At 39.3% G+C, this 19,146-nt stretch overlaps 1 protein-coding gene across 2 annotated transcripts; it reads right to left on the bottom strand.

Moving 5' to 3' along the window:
• Nucleotides 1-875: 875 nt before the first annotated feature.
• Nucleotides 876-15,214, bottom strand: CAAP1 (caspase activity and apoptosis inhibitor 1). Of its 2 annotated transcripts, none has more exons than XM_069001925.1 (6): nucleotides 15,040-15,214; nucleotides 13,799-13,999; nucleotides 12,219-12,303; nucleotides 11,550-11,625; nucleotides 7,256-7,329; nucleotides 876-2,752 (listed from the first exon to the last, which is right to left on the bottom strand). In XM_069001925.1, exons 1-6 carry the CDS (start codon nucleotides 15,169-15,171, stop codon nucleotides 2,409-2,411), a joined length of 912 nt encoding a protein of 303 aa, XP_068858026.1. In that variant the 5' UTR covers nucleotides 15,172-15,214; the 3' UTR covers nucleotides 876-2,408. The 2 variants fall into 2 exon arrangements, with proteins under 2 accessions (XP_068858026.1, XP_068858027.1); XM_069001926.1 differs by lacking the exon at nucleotides 15,040-15,214 and adding an exon at nucleotides 14,301-14,465.
• Nucleotides 15,215-19,146: the final 3,932 nt, after the last annotated feature.

Raw genomic sequence — 19,146 nt, 5'->3', positions numbered from 1 at the left:
GAAAAAGGCATTTTTGCAGTGGTACCACAGAAAGAGATAGATCTGTCATCATTTACCCCAAAATACGATCAGACGAATCACAAATTAATTAAGTTCCTTAAAGCTGAAATCAAAGAAGGTGGGTGGGCTGTTACCCCGATAGGACAAGTCGTAGTTCCACCCCTGATCCTTCGGGAAATAGCCCAATGAGAGCATGAAAGTACCCACTGGGGAACAGAAAATCTTTTAAAACATTTGAGGAAAGTACTGATAGGGAGAGGAATGACTGATATTGTACAATCTGTAACAAGCAAGTGTGAAACCTGCTGTAAAAACAACCCTGACACAAGCAAGAGAGTTGTGTTAGGAGTGACAAAGACAGGAGATATCCCAGGAGATTATTGGCAAATAGATTTTGCTGAGATGCCACGCAAAGAGGGATGCAGGTATATACTGGTACTGGTTGACACCTTCAGTGGATGGCCTGAGGCTTTCCCCTGTCGCACCAACAAAGCAAAAGAAGTAGTGAAAGCTTTGCTCAATCATGTAATACCAAGATTTGGGGTTCCTTTGGGAATGTCATCAGATAGGGGACCACATTTTGTTGCAACAGTTGGGAAAGTTAGCAGGATTTTGGGACTTACCTGGGACCTGCACACACCATACAGGCCCCAGGCAAGTGGCAAAGTTGAATGCATGAATGGGACCCTCAAAACCCAGATTTGCAAGATTTGTCAAGAGACATCCATGATGTGGGTTCAAGCCCTGCCTATAGCCTTGCTGAGGGTCCACATACAGCCAAGGAGAAGGGACAACATCAGTCCCTATGAAATATTATATGGCAGGCCATACCAAGTTCCACATATCCCAGGGGAAATTCATATGAGAGGTAAAAATGATTTGCAGAAATATTTAATGGCTCTTGAGTTCCACTTTGCAGAAGCTCCAGAGATTCGTCGTGTTATCCAAACCAATAGGATTGGACATACCTGCTCATCCATTCCAGCCTGGAGATTGGGTCTACATCAAGTGGTGGGACAGCGACCCCTTGCAAGCCAAGTGGAAGGGACCATTCCAAGTTTTGCTGACCACTTTTACTGCAGTCAAGGTTGCAGGCAAGGGACCATGGATTCATTACTCCAGGGTGAAGAAAGCTTCTGCTCCCAAAATCACCAAGAAGACAGAGACTGATACAAATCAGAAAGATGCAGTCTAAACTGTTTTTTACATGTTTGCTGTTTGCCCAACTGGTAACCATGGTTCAGGGTTCACCTCATGATTTGCATAAGACTGAGGTCCAAAATGTGTCCAAAATTCTTAATAAGAGCGATTGCTGGATTTGTACTCAGTTACCACCTCTGGATGGGAAAGGTCACTGGCCATTAATTAGCATTTTAATAGAAAAATTAAGAAAGATTTGAATGAAATTTGGAAAGGAACTCAAATTCTACATGAAGTGGCTTCTAGAAATAACACTTTAAAATTTGATCATATTTTTGATACCCTCACCTCATGGTTACCAAACTGGGCCTGGGTAAAAGAAATATTCATAATAGTTGTAATTGTAGTTATTATCTGTGTAATTTCCTGTGGAGCAGCCAGTTGTGTAAACCGGTTCTGCGGGTAAAAATAGAGTAAAGTAGAGTAGAGACTAGACAAGATAGAGTTTTGTTAGTCTCTAAAAGGGGGGAAATGATGCCATGAAGATTTTTGCCTTTTCTTTTATACCCCTGTTATACCCTTTTTACAACTTCTGTATTCTTAGTGCTTTTTGCCTACATTCTTGGACTTGTTTGTCAAGCAAGAGACTAAACATTTTAGAAGCTTTGTAGCTAGAGATCAGTGTGCCCCAGACCCCAAGGTCCTCTCCAGAACACATCCTGTAAACCAAGATAGAACCATCCAGGGGAAGGTTCCTTGGGGAGGGGGGCTCACTTGAGCCTCTCATTGGGGAATCTTTGATAGATATGCTAATTAGTAAAACCTATAATGTTATACCCAGTGTTGGGGAGGGGGACAGAGAGAGAGAGACTCGGCAGGGTGCATCTCAATGCATATGACCTGGACGTGTACACCTAAGGATCCTTAAAATAAATACCAAGGTAAAATCCCTTTTCCCCTTCTAACCGTGTATGACTCTTGATTTTAAGACCAGGAAAAGGCATCACTGGCAAAACTCTATACATGGTGTGACTCTTTGAGGAGGTGAACCAGCACAAGGACACCTCATCTCAGGGAAGAACCAACCTCTGTTTGTGCATGTCATGGAAGCAGCACACAAAAGGCAATAAAACCACAGAACCACAGGTCAGGAAACACAACACAGTCTGAATGAGGAATGTCATATCCAGCCCAAACATACTGCAGCACTGAAGAGAACAGACACCACCTTTTTCGAAACAAATACTGAAAATGAAATCTGAATGGTCTTAGGGCTGTTTTTTGACATGACCGGCTTTCATCAGAGCCTTAATAGCTCTGGCCCTCATCTCGAGCTCCAGAAGCTCCAGCTGTTGTGCTGATGGCTGAACATCTTCTGATGGAGGAACAGCTAAGGTCGCTGCTTTGTGCTCCTTTGGGCTGGACTCTGCCAAGCCCAGTATCTCATTCACGCTCTTCTCAATGTCCTTCTGAAGGTCATCTATCTGACCAGCTCCACTTCTGACAGTGCTCTCTTGCACGTCTGGGCCATCCTCTTCATTGCATGGGCCTTCTATGTCACTATCATATGCATCTGCATTTATGCTGAGGACATCACTATCTTCTCCCTTGCCTGTAACACAAACATAGCAATCATAGAGTTGCCTAACACAACTGTTTTTACCTCAACTTAAAAAAATCACTTCTGCTTAAAGCATTACTCTGCAAATTAAGAGAGTGAAAAGAAATCTGTAAGATAACCAATTCCTCTTCTTATTCTCCTCCAGCTTTTAAAACTGAGCTAATTTATACAAGTGTTAATGCATTTTCATGCCAATCTAAAAGAACATGCAGTATAGCAAAGCAGCAGTACCAGAAAAATTTATTCCCTCCTACAAAGTTACATGATCTATTTTCCTAATTAAAATGTCATAAGATTTTATATCAAAGAAACCTTCTGCAGTGTAAAACTGATTTTTGCTTATCTTTTAAGTAACCTAATTTTCAGAATGCACCTTCAAAAATTACACTCAACTATGTTATTTATTTTAAGAGGAGTGGGACTATAGTGAGGCATAAATTAATTTATTAATTTATTTATAATTAATTAAACTAAAAATTAATAGAAACTCCACTTATAGTGCAACTACTCTGAATTTATCACAAGTCTTCCAGATGTATTTAACTCAGATGTAAAAACATGAAGGAATTTATGACTTTGGTTTTTAACGGTGGCTGAAAGTTGGAGTTTACTTTTAAAAACATAATTAGAAGAGGAGGCAGTGCAATAAAATAAAAGCAAAGCTCTATCAGAACCTAACTGTTCTCTCAATTTGGCTACAGCAAGACTTGCTTTGACACACTGGCCTCAGAAGTAATTGCTATTTCACCAGCTTTTGTATCTGTGGAAACTTAGAGCAGGATTGGCTCCTGCTTAAAATGAGTAATGTATATTCAGGTGATGGTAAAGTTACTGATTATAAAGACTTTATAATTGCTTTTGGTAATACCATTTTTACCACTTGCACAGGAAAAGCAAGCCTTTAAAAAAAAAAAAGAGTAGCATCTTTCTAAACATTTCAATATGCTTTTTGGTACTTGTATGCATTTGGTTTTAATACATGAAAAGCTCCCAAAAACCTTAGGAAAGACCTATTTTTCTTGGGGTTTACAACATTCCTCCCATCCTGAGGGTGTGAAAAAAAAATCAATACTCACTACTTAGAAAGCTATAAATGCAATTTTTCTACTTAAAAAACAAAGGAAGGCAGGAAAGGAGGATCAAAACATCTCAAAACAGTTTTATAAACAATAGTAACATTTTAAAACATTAGAGTTTATGGATTCATCACTGAAAATTTTTTGTACTATAGACACATAATTCAGTTACTGACTCCTAATCACTCCATATCAGGCTATGATTTGTCACAGCATTTAAGTTCAGATTTAAGAATTCTGCATACTCACCCTGAGAATGATTTAGGATCTTTGTTATCAGTCCAGTACCTCCTAACACTGGTTTACTTGACTGTAAAAAGCAGTCATAATGCTGGTAAGTACAGCGTGTTTGGAAACATACACAGCTAAGGTATGTGGCACCTCAAAAATTCCAAAGCAAGCTAACAGGAAAGCAAATGCAGCTCATGAAAATGTTATGCTAAGACATATAAAGGAGTTTACAGATAACTTTTCACCTTTTCTTTTTGCAAGATAAATCACAACTTTAATATAATAAAATCTAAAAACCTAAAATATAAACAAAGCTACAGAAAATCATCCTCACAGCAGTGTGTATAAAAACTACTCATGAGATGAACATACAAGGGTCTTCTTTGATCCTAAGTAGTCTTGCCCTGTTCCTACTGTGACAGTGACTTCAGGATTAATATTTCAGTTTCAGATGCAGTTTTCCCTATTTCCCACGCCATTTAGTCAACTTTGAACACTCTTTTTAGCTTTACCTTGCAAGCCCCAATGGATGGGAAAGATCATAATGGGAAACAACAGGATTAAGAAATGGTAACTTTTCTGTCTTACTTCATAGTATCAGTCAGTATTTACCTAACATGCTGGTAAACCAAGCAGCGTTTCCATGGATCAAAAAATCAGATGCATCAGTGGATCAGAGTTCAAAGACTGAAACTTAATAGCTGAGCCTGCTCATTCTAATTCACTGCCAAAGTTGAACTGACCTGTACTGAGTCTGGCTGGGATGGAGTTAATTTGCTTCACAGCAGACTGCATGATGCTGCTTTTGGATTTGTTTCTGAAACGGTGCTGGTAACACAGAAGTTTGGCTGCTGCTGAAGAGTGCTTGCACAGCCTCAGGGCTTTCTCTGTTTCTCACTCTGACTTCCTAGAGAGTAAACTGGGGGTCTGCAAGAGGCTGAGAGGGCCAGACAACCAGAACAGCTGAGGCAAACTGACCTAAGGGATATGCTCCACCATATAACGCTGGCATTTGTCTTCCCAAGTACCTGTCATGCATGCTGAGTTTCTGCTTTCCAGGGAATGGCTAAAAATCTGGCTGCCAATGGGAGATTGTCTCTAATTTTGCTTTGTTTCAGTGCACAGCTCTTGCTTCACTTACTGAAGAGTCTTTATGTTGACTCTTAAGTTATTCTCATTTGTTTTCCTGATTGTCACCTCTACCCCACTGGGGGACAAGTAACTGAGGTGTTAGCATGTGCCTACTGCTGGCTGGGATCAGCCCACCATAGGATTCTTTTTGAAATTAATTGGTCACATTAAGAAGAAACACAATATTAAGTCACTCACATCTATCCCAGACTTGTATGGATGAGAAGCTGGGCAGAACAACCTTGGGTTCTATTTAGAACTTGAAACCTCTGAGACTGTGTAATTCAGTGTTCATACAAGGGTTTTGGCCTACAGATGTTTAATGAGCTAACAGGCCTTATTTCCCTCTTTTGCACCTGTGTTTTTACACAGTAATAAGGATCATGGCTGGCACTTCACATTATCTTTTTCATTTTGGTAACTTTTACTTTTTTCTTCATCTACAGTTGAAAAATTCATTTTAGCACACTTAATTACATTTAAAAATTTTATTTTATCCACTTCTGCTTCTCCTCTCATTCTCTTTTCTTTTTCCCCACAGCTTCTCAGGCTGCAGTGCAGGAGAATGACTGGAGTTATACTTTCTAATTTATATGATATTCTCAAAAGCTCTTTAAAGCTAACATCTTGAGTGGAGCCACTGTTATAGCCCAAAGCCACCATGATACGCTGGTTGATTAAGTCATAAAAAACAATGCAATCACCTGCAACAGTCCATCAATTCCCTTTGATAATACAAAAGTGGAAGAAACCTGCAGGAAATCTGTCGGTTCTAAAATTCCTCCATATAGTACAACAAGCAACATTTAAAAGATTCTTCATAGTCATAGCAACTCACTCCTTAGAGTTTTGATGCTGTTATGACTCCTTCCTTTTCCATTTAATTCTTCTCACTAACTACTTCAGAAAAGAAACATGTTTCACAACGTTATTCCAAGAGACAAAGACAAAATTCTGAATTGTGAAATAGCAGTTGCAAGAAGCAAATAAAGTTAGAACTTTGCAGAAGAGAAATGTAGCTTAGAAGAATTTGCAACATTCTTTAACTGGAAATGCTATTTCTGATGTTTCTGCATACAGCCAGCCAAAAATGAAAATAAACAGACCGAGACAGAAACACCTACAATTCTAGTGCTTCATGCACAAACTAACACTGGCAATTGTTATATGTGCTAATTTAAGGACTGGAATAAAACAAATACTACTGTGGGCTAAAAATACTGTTTTCTTGTGTGGAAAGAACAAATGCACACTGATAACTTATTTGCCTTTGCATTTTCTATTCTGCCAATCGCTGTAGTACTTGAATGTCTCACAAGCTGAATTTTTGCATTTAAAAAGAGAAAGTACACAAGACAAAATGTTCATTCTCAATGATTCAAAAATTTGAGTGTGTATGTCTACTTGCACTGACTTCAAGTAAAATAAGCCAGCTAACACAAGTGCTGGGTGTCAAGCACCATTTCACTGGACCTCAGCTCTATACAATCAAACAAAGCGAGTTATCATATACCAAGACTGAAATAAATTACTAAATTACAAGCAGTCCTTTGGAAAAGTTATTATTATGGATTTCTGTGAATGCAAAAACAGACTACTGTAGACTCGTATGATCATCTCAGTGCAAAATAAACCTGATGCTCATTTCAACAAACAGTAACAGCAGTATTAGCAATCTCCTGCATATCAAAAAACTTAAATGCAGTTCCTCTTCAGCTGAAAAACTAGGAGCCACATGAGCTCTGCAAGAACTTCAGTCATGTTCCAGAAGCTAAACTAGGGAACTCTGAAGAGCTGCAGTTTGCTTCTAGCTGCAAAAGTCCCTCCATTCCTATAGAACTAAGAAGCCAAAGTTTCTAGAATGTCTTCTTCAATGTCCCCATCACCTTCTCTGGAATTGTACGTGCGGGAGAAGTTGCAACCCTATGCAAGCTGATTTCTAAGAGGATGCTTCTCTATGACTGCAGCCACTGTTCACAAGAGAGCTGTGAGCTACCTGGAATTAGTCACTGGCCAACACCAAGAACACAAAATTTCAGCTTTCTATACTACATACCTTGTTTTGATTCCTGACCTTCCAGCTTGTTGTCTTCTCTCAGAGAAGAAGTTGAGTCTATACTGTTGTCCTGTCTGGAAACAATTAAGAACATTTTAATCACCATAATTTACAATTTAACAGGACGTTTTTAAGAAACTAAAAAATTATGAGGTGGTAGGTCAATAAGACAGCTACAGTAAAATAAAGACAGAAGAAATACAGAGAGCTAATCTGAGCACTTGAAAATGAACTTTTCTTGTTTTGCCTTGTGATACACAAGGACAAAGCAATTATTTCCACTACATCCTTGCCTTTTAGAGTAACAATCCTCAACGCTTATAACTGAGGAACCACAGCCGAGTAGTTATAAAGGAAGAGGCTCCTCATATTAGGAGCTTTTCTGTAAAACTCAAAATAAATTGTCATATAATTAAAAGCTTTCAGAAAATAGTAGTTTCTGCTGTACTCTACTATTTATTATCTTATTTTGAAAGTAAAAAGATATTTTCATGAAATTATCATCAGACCATCACCACCCTCTCCTAAACCACAATCTTTTTGTTTCACAAAGGGATACTTTTTAAACTGAAAGTGTTTACAACTCAGCTATAACAATATATTCAGTATTTGCATTTCTCTATTTCTCCTATTTAAAGATTTCTACCATTGACCTGAAGTGTTTCAACTCTTTACACAAGGGTAAGGAAGAGACACTTCTGTGAAACGTTAACGTCCTTCACATACTTCATACATACCAGTTACATAAACTGTGAAAATAAGGTAAAACATACAGGAAGGACACAGGTGGAAGGATCCAGAATCACAAGAAGAGTTCAGTTACCTCATCTGATGAGCATTTTGACAATAGAATTGCGAAATTTCTAAACTGAATGTTGGTGTGGCATTGGTTTCATCTATAATATGGAATCAATGCAGCTCTCCTGCCCATGGGAGCTTAATAACACTATAAAAAGGAAGCAGTATTCTGATATCATGGATGTAAATACAATGATTAACAACTTGTTTTTCAGTAATGGCTTTTAGGGTTTTCCTAAAATTGAACACATATCTATTTTCCCCATGCTCTACAAGTTGTTTTTTTAACATATATTCAATGGTTTCAACAGGAGGGGGAACACCATAACGTTTCTAGCCATTGTGGTCTGAGAGGCAGTTATTTTAATTTCTATTTCCTTTTCTGCAGTGGCAAAGGCTACATCAACAGACTCTCCTTTTTCTCCCACTGTTTTTAGCCATTGGAACATAAATGCATAAAGTATCATGCAATAATTAATTAAGGAGAATAAACAGGTCAATACACTTGGCTAGTGAAGTCCTGGACCAGTCTGTTCTACCTATTTATTGAACCTCATGGCTACACTAACTCTTTTTCCAAATGAGATGACAATAATCTAAATATGCTCACACGTGTGCCAGCAACTGCAAAGGGGACCAGAGGTCAGAAGCACCTGCAGGACTGTGCTGCCAGAAATCAGACAGAATGAAAAATGTACACTTCCTCCAGGATTTTCAGTGTCATGCAACTGTAAGCAAATGCTTGTAATTCACCAGCAAACCTCAGGCTACTCTAGACAACAAGCAGGATGAGAGGTCTGGGACTAAGGTATCAAATAGACTGTAAAATCAAAGGCCAAATTCCAAAAATAGACCAGGTTCTGCAAGTAGGCAAATTGAGGGACCATAATGGAGTACTAGATACCCCAGAGATTAACAGCATCAGCTACTGGGGACAATCACAGGTCTGCACCTGCCATCAGAGAGGCCCACATGCACAAGGAGGTCTATACAGCAACTAGAGAAAGGATACAAACCTTTTGGACTTGTGTGACAGCAGCTGGAGAGAGATGCGGATTTTGGACCAGTTACTGGTCGGCAGATATAGAAGGAACCACCTGGTTTGGGTTTTTTTTGTTTGTTTTGTTGTTGTTTTTGTTTTGTTTTGGTTTTTTTCCAGCAATTCCTAACAATTTGTTATATTTAGTTAGTTAACTCTTTACCAAAATTAGGTTGTGATATACCCTGATCATCACTAAGAGTAGAAGCTGCTTAGGCTGTCCCTGCTCATATCCCATGCTCCTTCACACACATGCTCTGTCATTTTAAACTGATTAGTCATCTCTCCACTGGAGAGCAAAGTGTTACTTGAAAAACCTGATCTTGCACCAGTAGTATCCAGACAACAGATTTCACAACTGTAGTATCACCTTGAGGTCTGATGAGGAATTGTAACCATCTCTTTGAGAGAAAACTCAGTGACCTCCACAGTTCAAATACTGACCGTGAAATTATCCACAACTATTTTAACAGCCATGTAAAAAGAAATTACCAACTTAAAAAAAAATCACACATTGAAACTTGTAAAGTTTCCTCCTGATGTCTTGACTTTAATAATAATTACAGCAAGCCAACATTCCTTTAGAGACTACCTACTGTCAACAAAAGAATTTTTAGGATGCAGAAGTACTTTTATAGAACGTTTTACTCTCAGAATTTACTGGATTGGACTGCATTGCCGGTGAACTTTCATGACTTTGTTTCATAGGCAGGCGTTTTGCACCATCTACTGGCACAAAAGATGCATTTTAAGTTCACAGTTCAGTCTGGTTTTTGTTAGCCTTGTTTTGTTTGCTAGTGAAAAACATTTTTTCCCTAATTATCTGTACTGTGGTATACCTTTAAGAAGGGTAACACAATGCCATGTCTTCAAACAATGGGAGCAGAAGATAAGCTATTCTAAAGTTAAGGGGCATTTTACAAATTTAATACTCTCTTCTTTCATGCTATGCTACTAAGTGACAACAGTAATTTGGAGTTTCTCCCTTTTGTCAGCCTTTAAAGATATTTCTCCCTCAAGATGACAGTTAAGTTCAAAGTCTGTCTTCCAAACAATAAACTCAGCACTTTTAATTTATTTTTCTAAACAGTATAACATTTCCATGGTATGATCTTTTCAGCAGAAAGAAGATAACTACAGTTAAAATTTGTTGACAACAAATGTTGTAAATTGAAATTTACGTTATTTTATGTAGAGCATGCATTTCATGTTGGCATGTGCCACACCAGTGTAATGCTTAACTGGACTCACACATATGGTTCTATATACAGCTTGCTACAGGAATTTGTACAGCTCTCAAAGACCTCTGGGTTTGAGGGTGATTCGGTACCAAACTCCAGTAGAACATGCAAAGTGAGGTAAAAACTCAGCAAAAGGTTAGGAAAACAAGGACTGGCAGAGGAGCAGATGGCTAAGGATGAAGACAGTAGCTCTGCAGTACAGGTAGTGGGGATTAAAGACAGGATCAGAAACTAGGTCTCTGCTAAAGAAAAATACTGACCAGAATGTGAAAGTTGGGTTACTATCTTTCCCATCCATTTGTTCTTATTTAGAGGTTTATATAAACTAACCAAACCAGTAGCTAGGAGGTTACGTTAATCTGCCCATCTCTAGTGCATTGTCTTGTACTGCCTCAGAGTTTTATTAAGTGCACCCTGAACCTGTGGACCAGCTGTAATCAGGCCAGTATTGAAAACATAAAAGCTTATAAGTCTTTTAGAAAAAAGTTAGCCTCACTAAATTTGATGTATTGTGCGTGATAACTAGTGTAACTTTCTTTTTCCCTTCACTACTGCCGTAGAAACTATCAAACAGGTGAACTCCTGACAAAGAAACGGTCTTTAAAAAACAGACAAGCCTTTTAAGAAAAGGTTAAAAAAGTGTTGTCTTTTACAAAACTGACAGATGCCAAGATAAGAGCAAGAAACCAGAAGCCTCTGTTCTTGAAACGCTACATTCTGTAGCACCCCTTCTACAGAGTACATTGAACAGGTGAGTGTCAGTGTTGCTTCAGCTGAGGCAGGAATGAAAGGCCGGAACAGAAATTGAAGAGAAGGGATAAATCTCAGCTGAACTGAAAATATACTTAAACTATTCACAAACCTATGTGGGAGGGGTTTACCGATTTAGCTCACACAAAGACATTTAACTAAAATCACACCACTTCTGTTGCAGGACACAAGTGTGAATGTTTAATTACTACAACTCAGCTGATGGGTGGTATGCAATTATGAATCCAGTTATGTGCTCAAGACACACTAAATGTCACTAAGTGACATCATGTCTGTAAAGTTTAGTGCTTGCTAGTAGTCACAGTTCATCATCATTCAACTAGAATAATTAATTAAGGATATAGAAGTTTGGTCTCTCAATGATATATTAGATAATTTCTCATGAAAAATCTCTGAATTGTTCAGTCTCCTTAAATTAAGTTTAAGTGTTTTGTCTTTTACTCACTGACTGACTGAATCACCTCCAGTCTTGTCTCCTCCATCTGCCTCCTCGTCAGTATCAGAATCAGCTCCAATCTTGCCTAGATATACACAGTTTCAAACATGAAAATTTAGGAAAGTTATATAATTAATACTACGTAATTAGGTTTACTCTTAATTATTAACTCTATTGCAATCAGCAGAAGAGGATTTTTCCCAGTTAAAACAGAAGTTCTAAAATTAGACTTAGTCAAAACCAAAACACTTACTTGTCAATCTTCTGTTAGCTACACATACATTTATACTGGATTACAAAAAATCTGATTAGCTATTCTTAGCACAATACTATGGGTGCCAAAAATGAAGTACATAATTAACAGCAAGATACTCTGGAGCTCTCAGACTCGAAGAGTTTCACTTCATTGAGAAGACAGCAATATGTTTACAAATAAGTTTAACTATCCCTTAAATATCAAGTGCAATAAGGCCGTGAAAAGCTGGAATGTCATATCCTTAATCAACGTACATGAACTGTGTGCGTTGGTGGAACTGAGGAATTATGTACACGCTAATATATACTTAGTAGAGTGTGTCTGTATATATACAGATATATTTAATAGCTAGAAAGAGTGTAAATCTGGTTGAGGTAGACTATTCTCTGGTGTACAGTGGAGTCTAAAAGTTTCATTCATACCTTCAAGTATCTTCAACAGTTTTTTTTCAGATAACAGCTCCAACTGCTCCATGCAAAGTCTTTTGATTTCATCCATGGAACAGTTCTAAGAAGACAGATAAGACAGACCACAAGCTACTAAAAATTTCTAAGAGAGTAATTACAAATGTAAGCAGTAGTCCAACTGTAATGAAGAGTTAACTTGGATTAAACATCCCCTATTCTGATCTGCATTGATGCAACTGCTGTAGAAAACCAAGTGTTTCAGTTTTGACAACTACAAAAAATAGCGTATGCGTGGGCTTTGTCTGAAAAATTAAACAGTACACACTATCAGTTACTTGACCTATGGACTGGACTTTTTACTGCAGCTTCAACACTGAGCATCAGAAATACCAGACCATATGTGTGAAGCATGGAACAGCAAACAACTGCAGACCTGGTTATTCCTAATTCTCCATCACTTGGGGGAAGCTGGGTTATGTAATCAAGCTTGCAAAGACCAGAGGCAACTGTTGAATCCAAATTCACAAACTGGAGAAAATAATGCTAATGACAACATACCAACAGTTGCACATCACAGCACAGAAAATAAAGTATGTAAACTGTGATTTCTCATGCGTGGTACATACCATACATTGCCACAAATTTTATTGGTATTCCAGTTACCTTCACATCTCATACCTCTCGGTGACATAGTGTGATAATTTCACATTTTCAAATGAGCTATGATACCACGTACAAGTACCAAAATTAGGAGGTGCTAAACAGGTTGTAACACTCACAGTCCTGCTGTAAGTTTGGTTCTACATAATCAGGCAATTTCCCTACAAACTCAGTAATGTCATTCCTTCCAGCTTCTCAACCTCTTTTTCTTCTGCCAGAGATGAGAAATGGATAAGCCTGTGTGTAATTTACCATGTGTTTAAAATGAAGAAGTTCTGTCTCACTTATATTAATAATACACCTCATTAGGATAAAAATTAAAGACAAAAAATTTACAACTACGAACAAACATTACACAGACATTTCACCTGCAGCCTCTTTATTTTTACTGTCCTATTGTTCATAAGACTCAAAAGGCATATATTCTAAGCCAGTAAAACTCCAGCTTTAGTTCACAGGAGTTACAGCAGCAGAAGCTGTTTATGAAGAATGGGCTTTATTTTTTTATCTCAGACATTGCTTTAATACCATACAAAAAAAATCAGTTGACACAAACAGAAATCAGTATTTTATTTACAAATCAGCATATTAATTAGTGAACAACACTACTGAATTTACTCCTCACAATCATGAAAATCCTTTTGCATTTAACTAACCAGTACAGAGAGATAGTCTAAACATAAACCTAAAGTTCAGAAATGGCTGACCAGTAGCAAAAGGAGTAACCTGGAATAACTATAGCAAATCTTTAAAAAGTCTCACTTCCAGACACATGATACTACTTAAGGTACTTGACTTCGTAGAAACTTCTTTAGTTGAGAAATATACAGGCAGCTTTTAAAATGTAAATGCACTAAGCTTGAAAGATAAGTATTCTTTGTTATGCAAGCATTCAAGATCATACTAAGTATATAAATGGTAAATGTACTTGGTACCTTTAAAGTATCAGGCAGCATCCTCTGTAGTTTCTTCTCCCCTATGACACACAAACACTGTTGAAGCATTTCTTTTTTGTCCCCAATGTAGAAACTGACAGGTTTGAGTGACACAGTGAGATCTAATCCTCCTTCTTCTATATCACTGGGTTGTTCAGCTTCTTCCACTTTTTCTCCAGAGAGTACATTGCATTTTGTTTCCTAAAACCAACGAAGGCACATTTTCTAGTGAATTAGCGAAAACAGAAACTTACACACAGTAAGGGGTTATTGTAACTTGTGCTTACAATAATTTCCCCTTTATAAATGCAAGGTACATCTTAATGCAGACTTTTCAGGTTCCAGTGTTTCATATTGCAAGGTAACTGCATTAGAGAAGCTACATTCTTTATTACTGAAAACATTCTTGTGCTAGGAAAAAGTTTTAAAGCTTCAAGAAGTGAAAAGTACTCATAAATATTAACTGGGAAATATTATCTGCAAATACTTAGCTGGTGCTTACACATGAAAGTATGCTTTAACGCAGAAGAAATCCATCTGATTTGCTGTGCATTTAAATCATAAAGTTCATCATTTACAGCTACTCTGCTAAGACGGAAATTGGCATACAATTCCCGGTGTGGCAGAGTCTTCGGAGAATTAAAATGGGCTTCGTATTAGAAAAGACATCCTCCGTACATCAGTGGATGACCTCTAGAATAAAAAAACTAATTAAACCAAAAAAAACAAACAAACAAACAAACAACCAAACAAAGAAACAAAACCAAAACCAAAGCAAACCAAACAAAAAACAACCAAAAACACCACCAGCCAGAAACATCTTTCAGCCTCAAAATTCACTTAGGCGTGGATGTCACAACCATTTTTTGCACACCAACACATCCTTGAGAAGACTCACAATGCCACAAGTATGAGAACCACGACTGGGGCACCCGAGCTTGTACGCCACATCTCTTACATCCGCAAAACACAGACCGGCGTCGCCGGGACGCGCGCGGGGCGCTCCGGGGCTCGGCCCGCCCCGCCCGTGCCTGTGCTGCCCCTCCCCGCGCTGCCCGCCCGGCCACTCCCTGCAGCCACACACCGACCAGAGCCTGAACCCGGCCCTTCCCGCAGCCAGCCAGGGCAGGGACAGCAGCCAGGCCTCTGCCGCCAGGACGCCGCGGGATTGGGACGCCCCCGGGAAGGCAGACGCGGCACGGCACCGCCCCGCCCAGGCCCCGCAACTCTGCCCGCCCTACCTCCAGGGCACCGTGGCTGGACTCGGTGCTCCGCCGCTTCCTGTCGCTGCCGTCCAGCCCTGGGGCTCCCTCCGGGCAGCAGGAACGCGAGCGGCGCCGCTTCTTCTCCTTGGAAGACTTCCTGCCCGGCATGGCCACGCCGCGCGCACACCGCGCGCCGCCACAGGCGCGCCGCTTCCGGCGGGACACGCGGGCAGCGCCCCCTGCCGGCCCCGCCCTGCGGCCTCCGACGGGGCCGCTCTCGTGGTCGGGGGAGGCCGCTTAATGTACGCGGGGGATGCCTTGGGGTTAGCGAGGCCCGAGCAAAACTGCTGCCTCACATGGGCACGCCACCCATTTACACAAATATCGGTGATCTAGGGCCTAGAAAACACGTTTTATGATGAGCGGCTGAGGGAGCTGGGGTTGTTTAGTCTCCAGAAGAGGAGGCTCAGGGGTGGCCCCATCCCTCTCTACAAGTCCTGAAAGGAGGGTGTAGTGAGGTGCGGGTCAGTCTCTCCTGCTGTGCCTGCAGTAAGAGGACAAGAGGAAATGGCCTTAATCTGAGGCAGGGAGATTCAGATTAGATATTAGAAAAAAAAAAAATCACCGTCAAGCTGGTCAGGCATCGGAACAGGTTGCCCTGATGGCGGAGTCACCATCCTTGGAGGTGTTCAGGAGGTGTCTGGATCTGGTGCTGGTTGTGTGGTTTAATGGTTCAGTGGTTAAAGTGATAATGCTGGGTGGATGTTCGGACTTGAAGATCTTAAAGTTCTCTTCCAACCTTGATGATTCTATGATGATTCTATGATTCTATCCTCCATAACTACTCTTTAATCCTGACCTTTTCCCTGGCTTTCAACATGTTTCAATGGTGTAAGAACCTGCTTACTCCTCCCTTGGCAGCTCTTTGGCATTGCCAATAACTTTGGAACAACAGTAACAATAACTTAATTTTTCCATGATACTTAATGAGTGCTGGAGAAGCATGACAGTAGGTGTTTCATGGGATGCAATTAGGAACTGCAGCAGAAAAGCCTGTTAAAGGCAGGCTGCTCTGTGCAACTCAGAAACAAACACACTGATCAGCTTTCTGCCACCAACAGGATTAGTTATTGAGGGAACTCAGTCAGTTATCCTAAAGAGAATAGTTAGCTGAAAATAAAGACTAGGGTAGAACAATGTCCATCATTATGCAGAGAGAATTTGTATTAAAAATCTCCTTTTCTGTGCAGAGATAAGCAATAATTTTCATTTAACCCAACTGTGTGCCTGTTCTTCTGTGTCTGCTTGCTTTCCCAGATTCAAACATGTTGCCTTCCAGTTTGTCCATATTTTATTGGATCTTCAAATGGGAGTTACTGGCCCATTTAGGTAGAGGTCCGCTAAATGCAAATTGTACAAAGCTAGTGGTGATGAAAAGTGCTGTGGGCAGATCAAGATCATACATATTGCATGGGCTGACACTGTTTTCAAATGGGTTAGAATTCACTAAGTACCATCAGTTCTTTTTTCAGCAAGCATGAGTCCCTGCAGAGGCAGATAGTATCTCAGTTGATCCTGATTAGTCTATGTTGTTAAGATTACCTGGATGGGTGGGAATAGATCTTCATATTTATCATCACCAAATAACAGCCTCAGCATATGCTGAAGGTGGCAGAGGTAATGTAATTAGGAAACATTGAGGAGGGGTCTAAATTTGGGATGAAAATGGGATCCCTTGAGCAAGGATATAAGGGTAATAAGGAAACAAAAGTTTACCACTTTATGCTTAGGCATGCAAATTGTGTTTTAAATGAATGCAGCATCTACTAACACAAAATACAGAAGCTAACTAGGCTAACTGTTGATGAAAAGATTTGTAACTATATTGGAAAATATGTGATCACAGGCTTCAAATTCTGCTGTCAAAAAGGGGTAGTTCATACTTTAAACTATTTTTTAATGCATTTTGTACAGACCAACAGCGGTATGGTCCACATTGCAAATTCATCTTTGCAACTGGAAAGTCTAGAAACAAAATTTCCCACCAAAATTGAAACATCAATCTCTACAGTGAATTAGCATAAAAAAACCACTGGAAGAACAGGACATCTGAAAACACCCAGATACTCTTCAGGCTGTCAACAGTTGCATATGGCATCTTGTTGCCAAACATTTCATTTCACAGTCTATTCAGTACACATTTTGAAAAGATGGTAAACATCTACTGTTCCTAGGCTTTGGATTTGTTGATAGTTTAAGGAGAAAGAGACAAGAAGAGGCAAGTGACCACAGTATATAGCAATGAATCACATTCAGCTAAGAAGCTTAACTAAGTATTTTTAAACAAAAAACTTCACACAATTGAAACCAGCAGTTTATAACATTTCCTAAAGCATTTGGCATTGCCTCTGTAGTACTGATCTATGGTATGACTCCTCCTATAGATTATTATAGTGTTATTACATTATAAAAAAGTCACTGCATCCAATGATTCATTAATGTATAGTTCAGTGTCCAGTACTTTTAATGAAATAGGCTTGCAGACTGAAATGAGTCTATTTCTGGCTGTAGCCTGAACACGACTAAGTAATTCACACTGCTTAATTAGGTCCTGATATGAGCAAGGTGCATCATAATAACAGATATTACAGAAATCTCATGATAGATTATCCCGATTTATGTTACTGTGTCTCCTTTTATCTTGGAAAGTACAGTAGTTGGTGCTGACCTAAAGCCAGTTTTGACTCCTCATTTAGTTCCTTAGGAAGGCATTTGATACTGTGTCCTGAGTTTTGGTTTAAGTAGATCCCAGTTTTTCCACTTCATAAAACCTAAGGCATGCCTAACTACAATGGTTTAACGTGAAATGCTACTGTGTGCTGTTTGCTGCTCTTTCTAAAAGCTTCCTTTCTATCTTAGAAAAAGATGCCAAAAGAATTGTGTCATCTACTGAGAAACTTTGAATTCTTAGCAGAAGACACAACTTCTCTTCAAGGAGTTCTTGAAATCTCTCAAACATACTTCAACTGATGAATGAAATCAGGAGCCCTTAACACACAGATCAACTTATTCAAAGTTTACTGCTGTAGATAGCAAGCCAGCTCCCAGCTGTGTGCCAGGCACATACTTGTTTTCAATGGCCTCTAGTCTCAAAAGACTGTACACTGTGGACCTCATGACTGGCACTTTTCCTCAGCATAGATTTAACGTTCTTTCACTGCAACAGGAACTTCATCCTGCTGACATCCCTAGGACATTCTACTTGTTGGTGATCCCAGCAGCAGATTGTGTAGTACCCTTACATGCGTTTGTGTGTTTTTATACAGGCATGCTGACATGAACCACAATGGAGTTTTAAACAGTGTCATTTAAAACAAAACCAGTAGCAAACAATTCCCCATTACCCTGTTTCCTCAAATGATGCTAGATCATGGAAGGGTTGGTATCACAGTACCCTGTGGCAGCACGTATCTTTCCTCCCAAACAGTCCTGGCCTGCTTTGTTTATCTTGCCTAACACTTGGTGCTGCAGTCCCCAGAAGGATTTTTTGCTATGCCTCATAATTTCTCCGCAAATTTAAGTGAATTTTGTAATATCTTTTAATATAACATTTCTTGGGAGTTGCCAGAGTATGTTTATTTAATATAAGCATTAATTTTTGGTCTGGGAAATTCATAACAATTTTCACGTAAAGAGATAATCTGTAACAGAGCAATCCCACAATAATAAAGCCAAAATATTAAGACAAGTAAAATTTCTTAAAATAGCACAGGTACAAACACAGTTGAAAAGCACAACATTAGAAAGCTGAAGCTTCAAGAACAATTGTATAGTAGGCAACCAAAATTCAACAGACAGGCACATTATTTCACAGACATGTTTCCTAAAGGTAGCTTCTTAGATGCTTTCCCAGGAAGGGGTTCATCTATTAAGCACTTTAAATCGTGAATAATTTGTTGGACTGCCTCATATCCAATGGATCAAATCAGAAAACCTGTGACTCAGACCACGATCAGGACTGTGAGGGTATTTATCTGGAAATCCATCAAAAGTGTAACTGTACAAGTGTGCAGCTAAAGATCTGAGAGACTAAGATTGCTGGAAGCAGTGTAATAACTCAGTTCAGGTAGCTGGAGCAAAAAT

This window comes from Aphelocoma coerulescens (genome assembly GCF_041296385.1).
Source record: "Aphelocoma coerulescens isolate FSJ_1873_10779 chromosome Z unlocalized genomic scaffold, UR_Acoe_1.0 ChrZ, whole genome shotgun sequence".
NCBI classification, from domain to species: Eukaryota; Metazoa; Chordata; class Aves; order Passeriformes; family Corvidae; genus Aphelocoma; species Aphelocoma coerulescens.
Note: the sequence above shows the minus strand (reverse complement) of the source record. Positions and strands in the feature narration are given on the sequence as shown.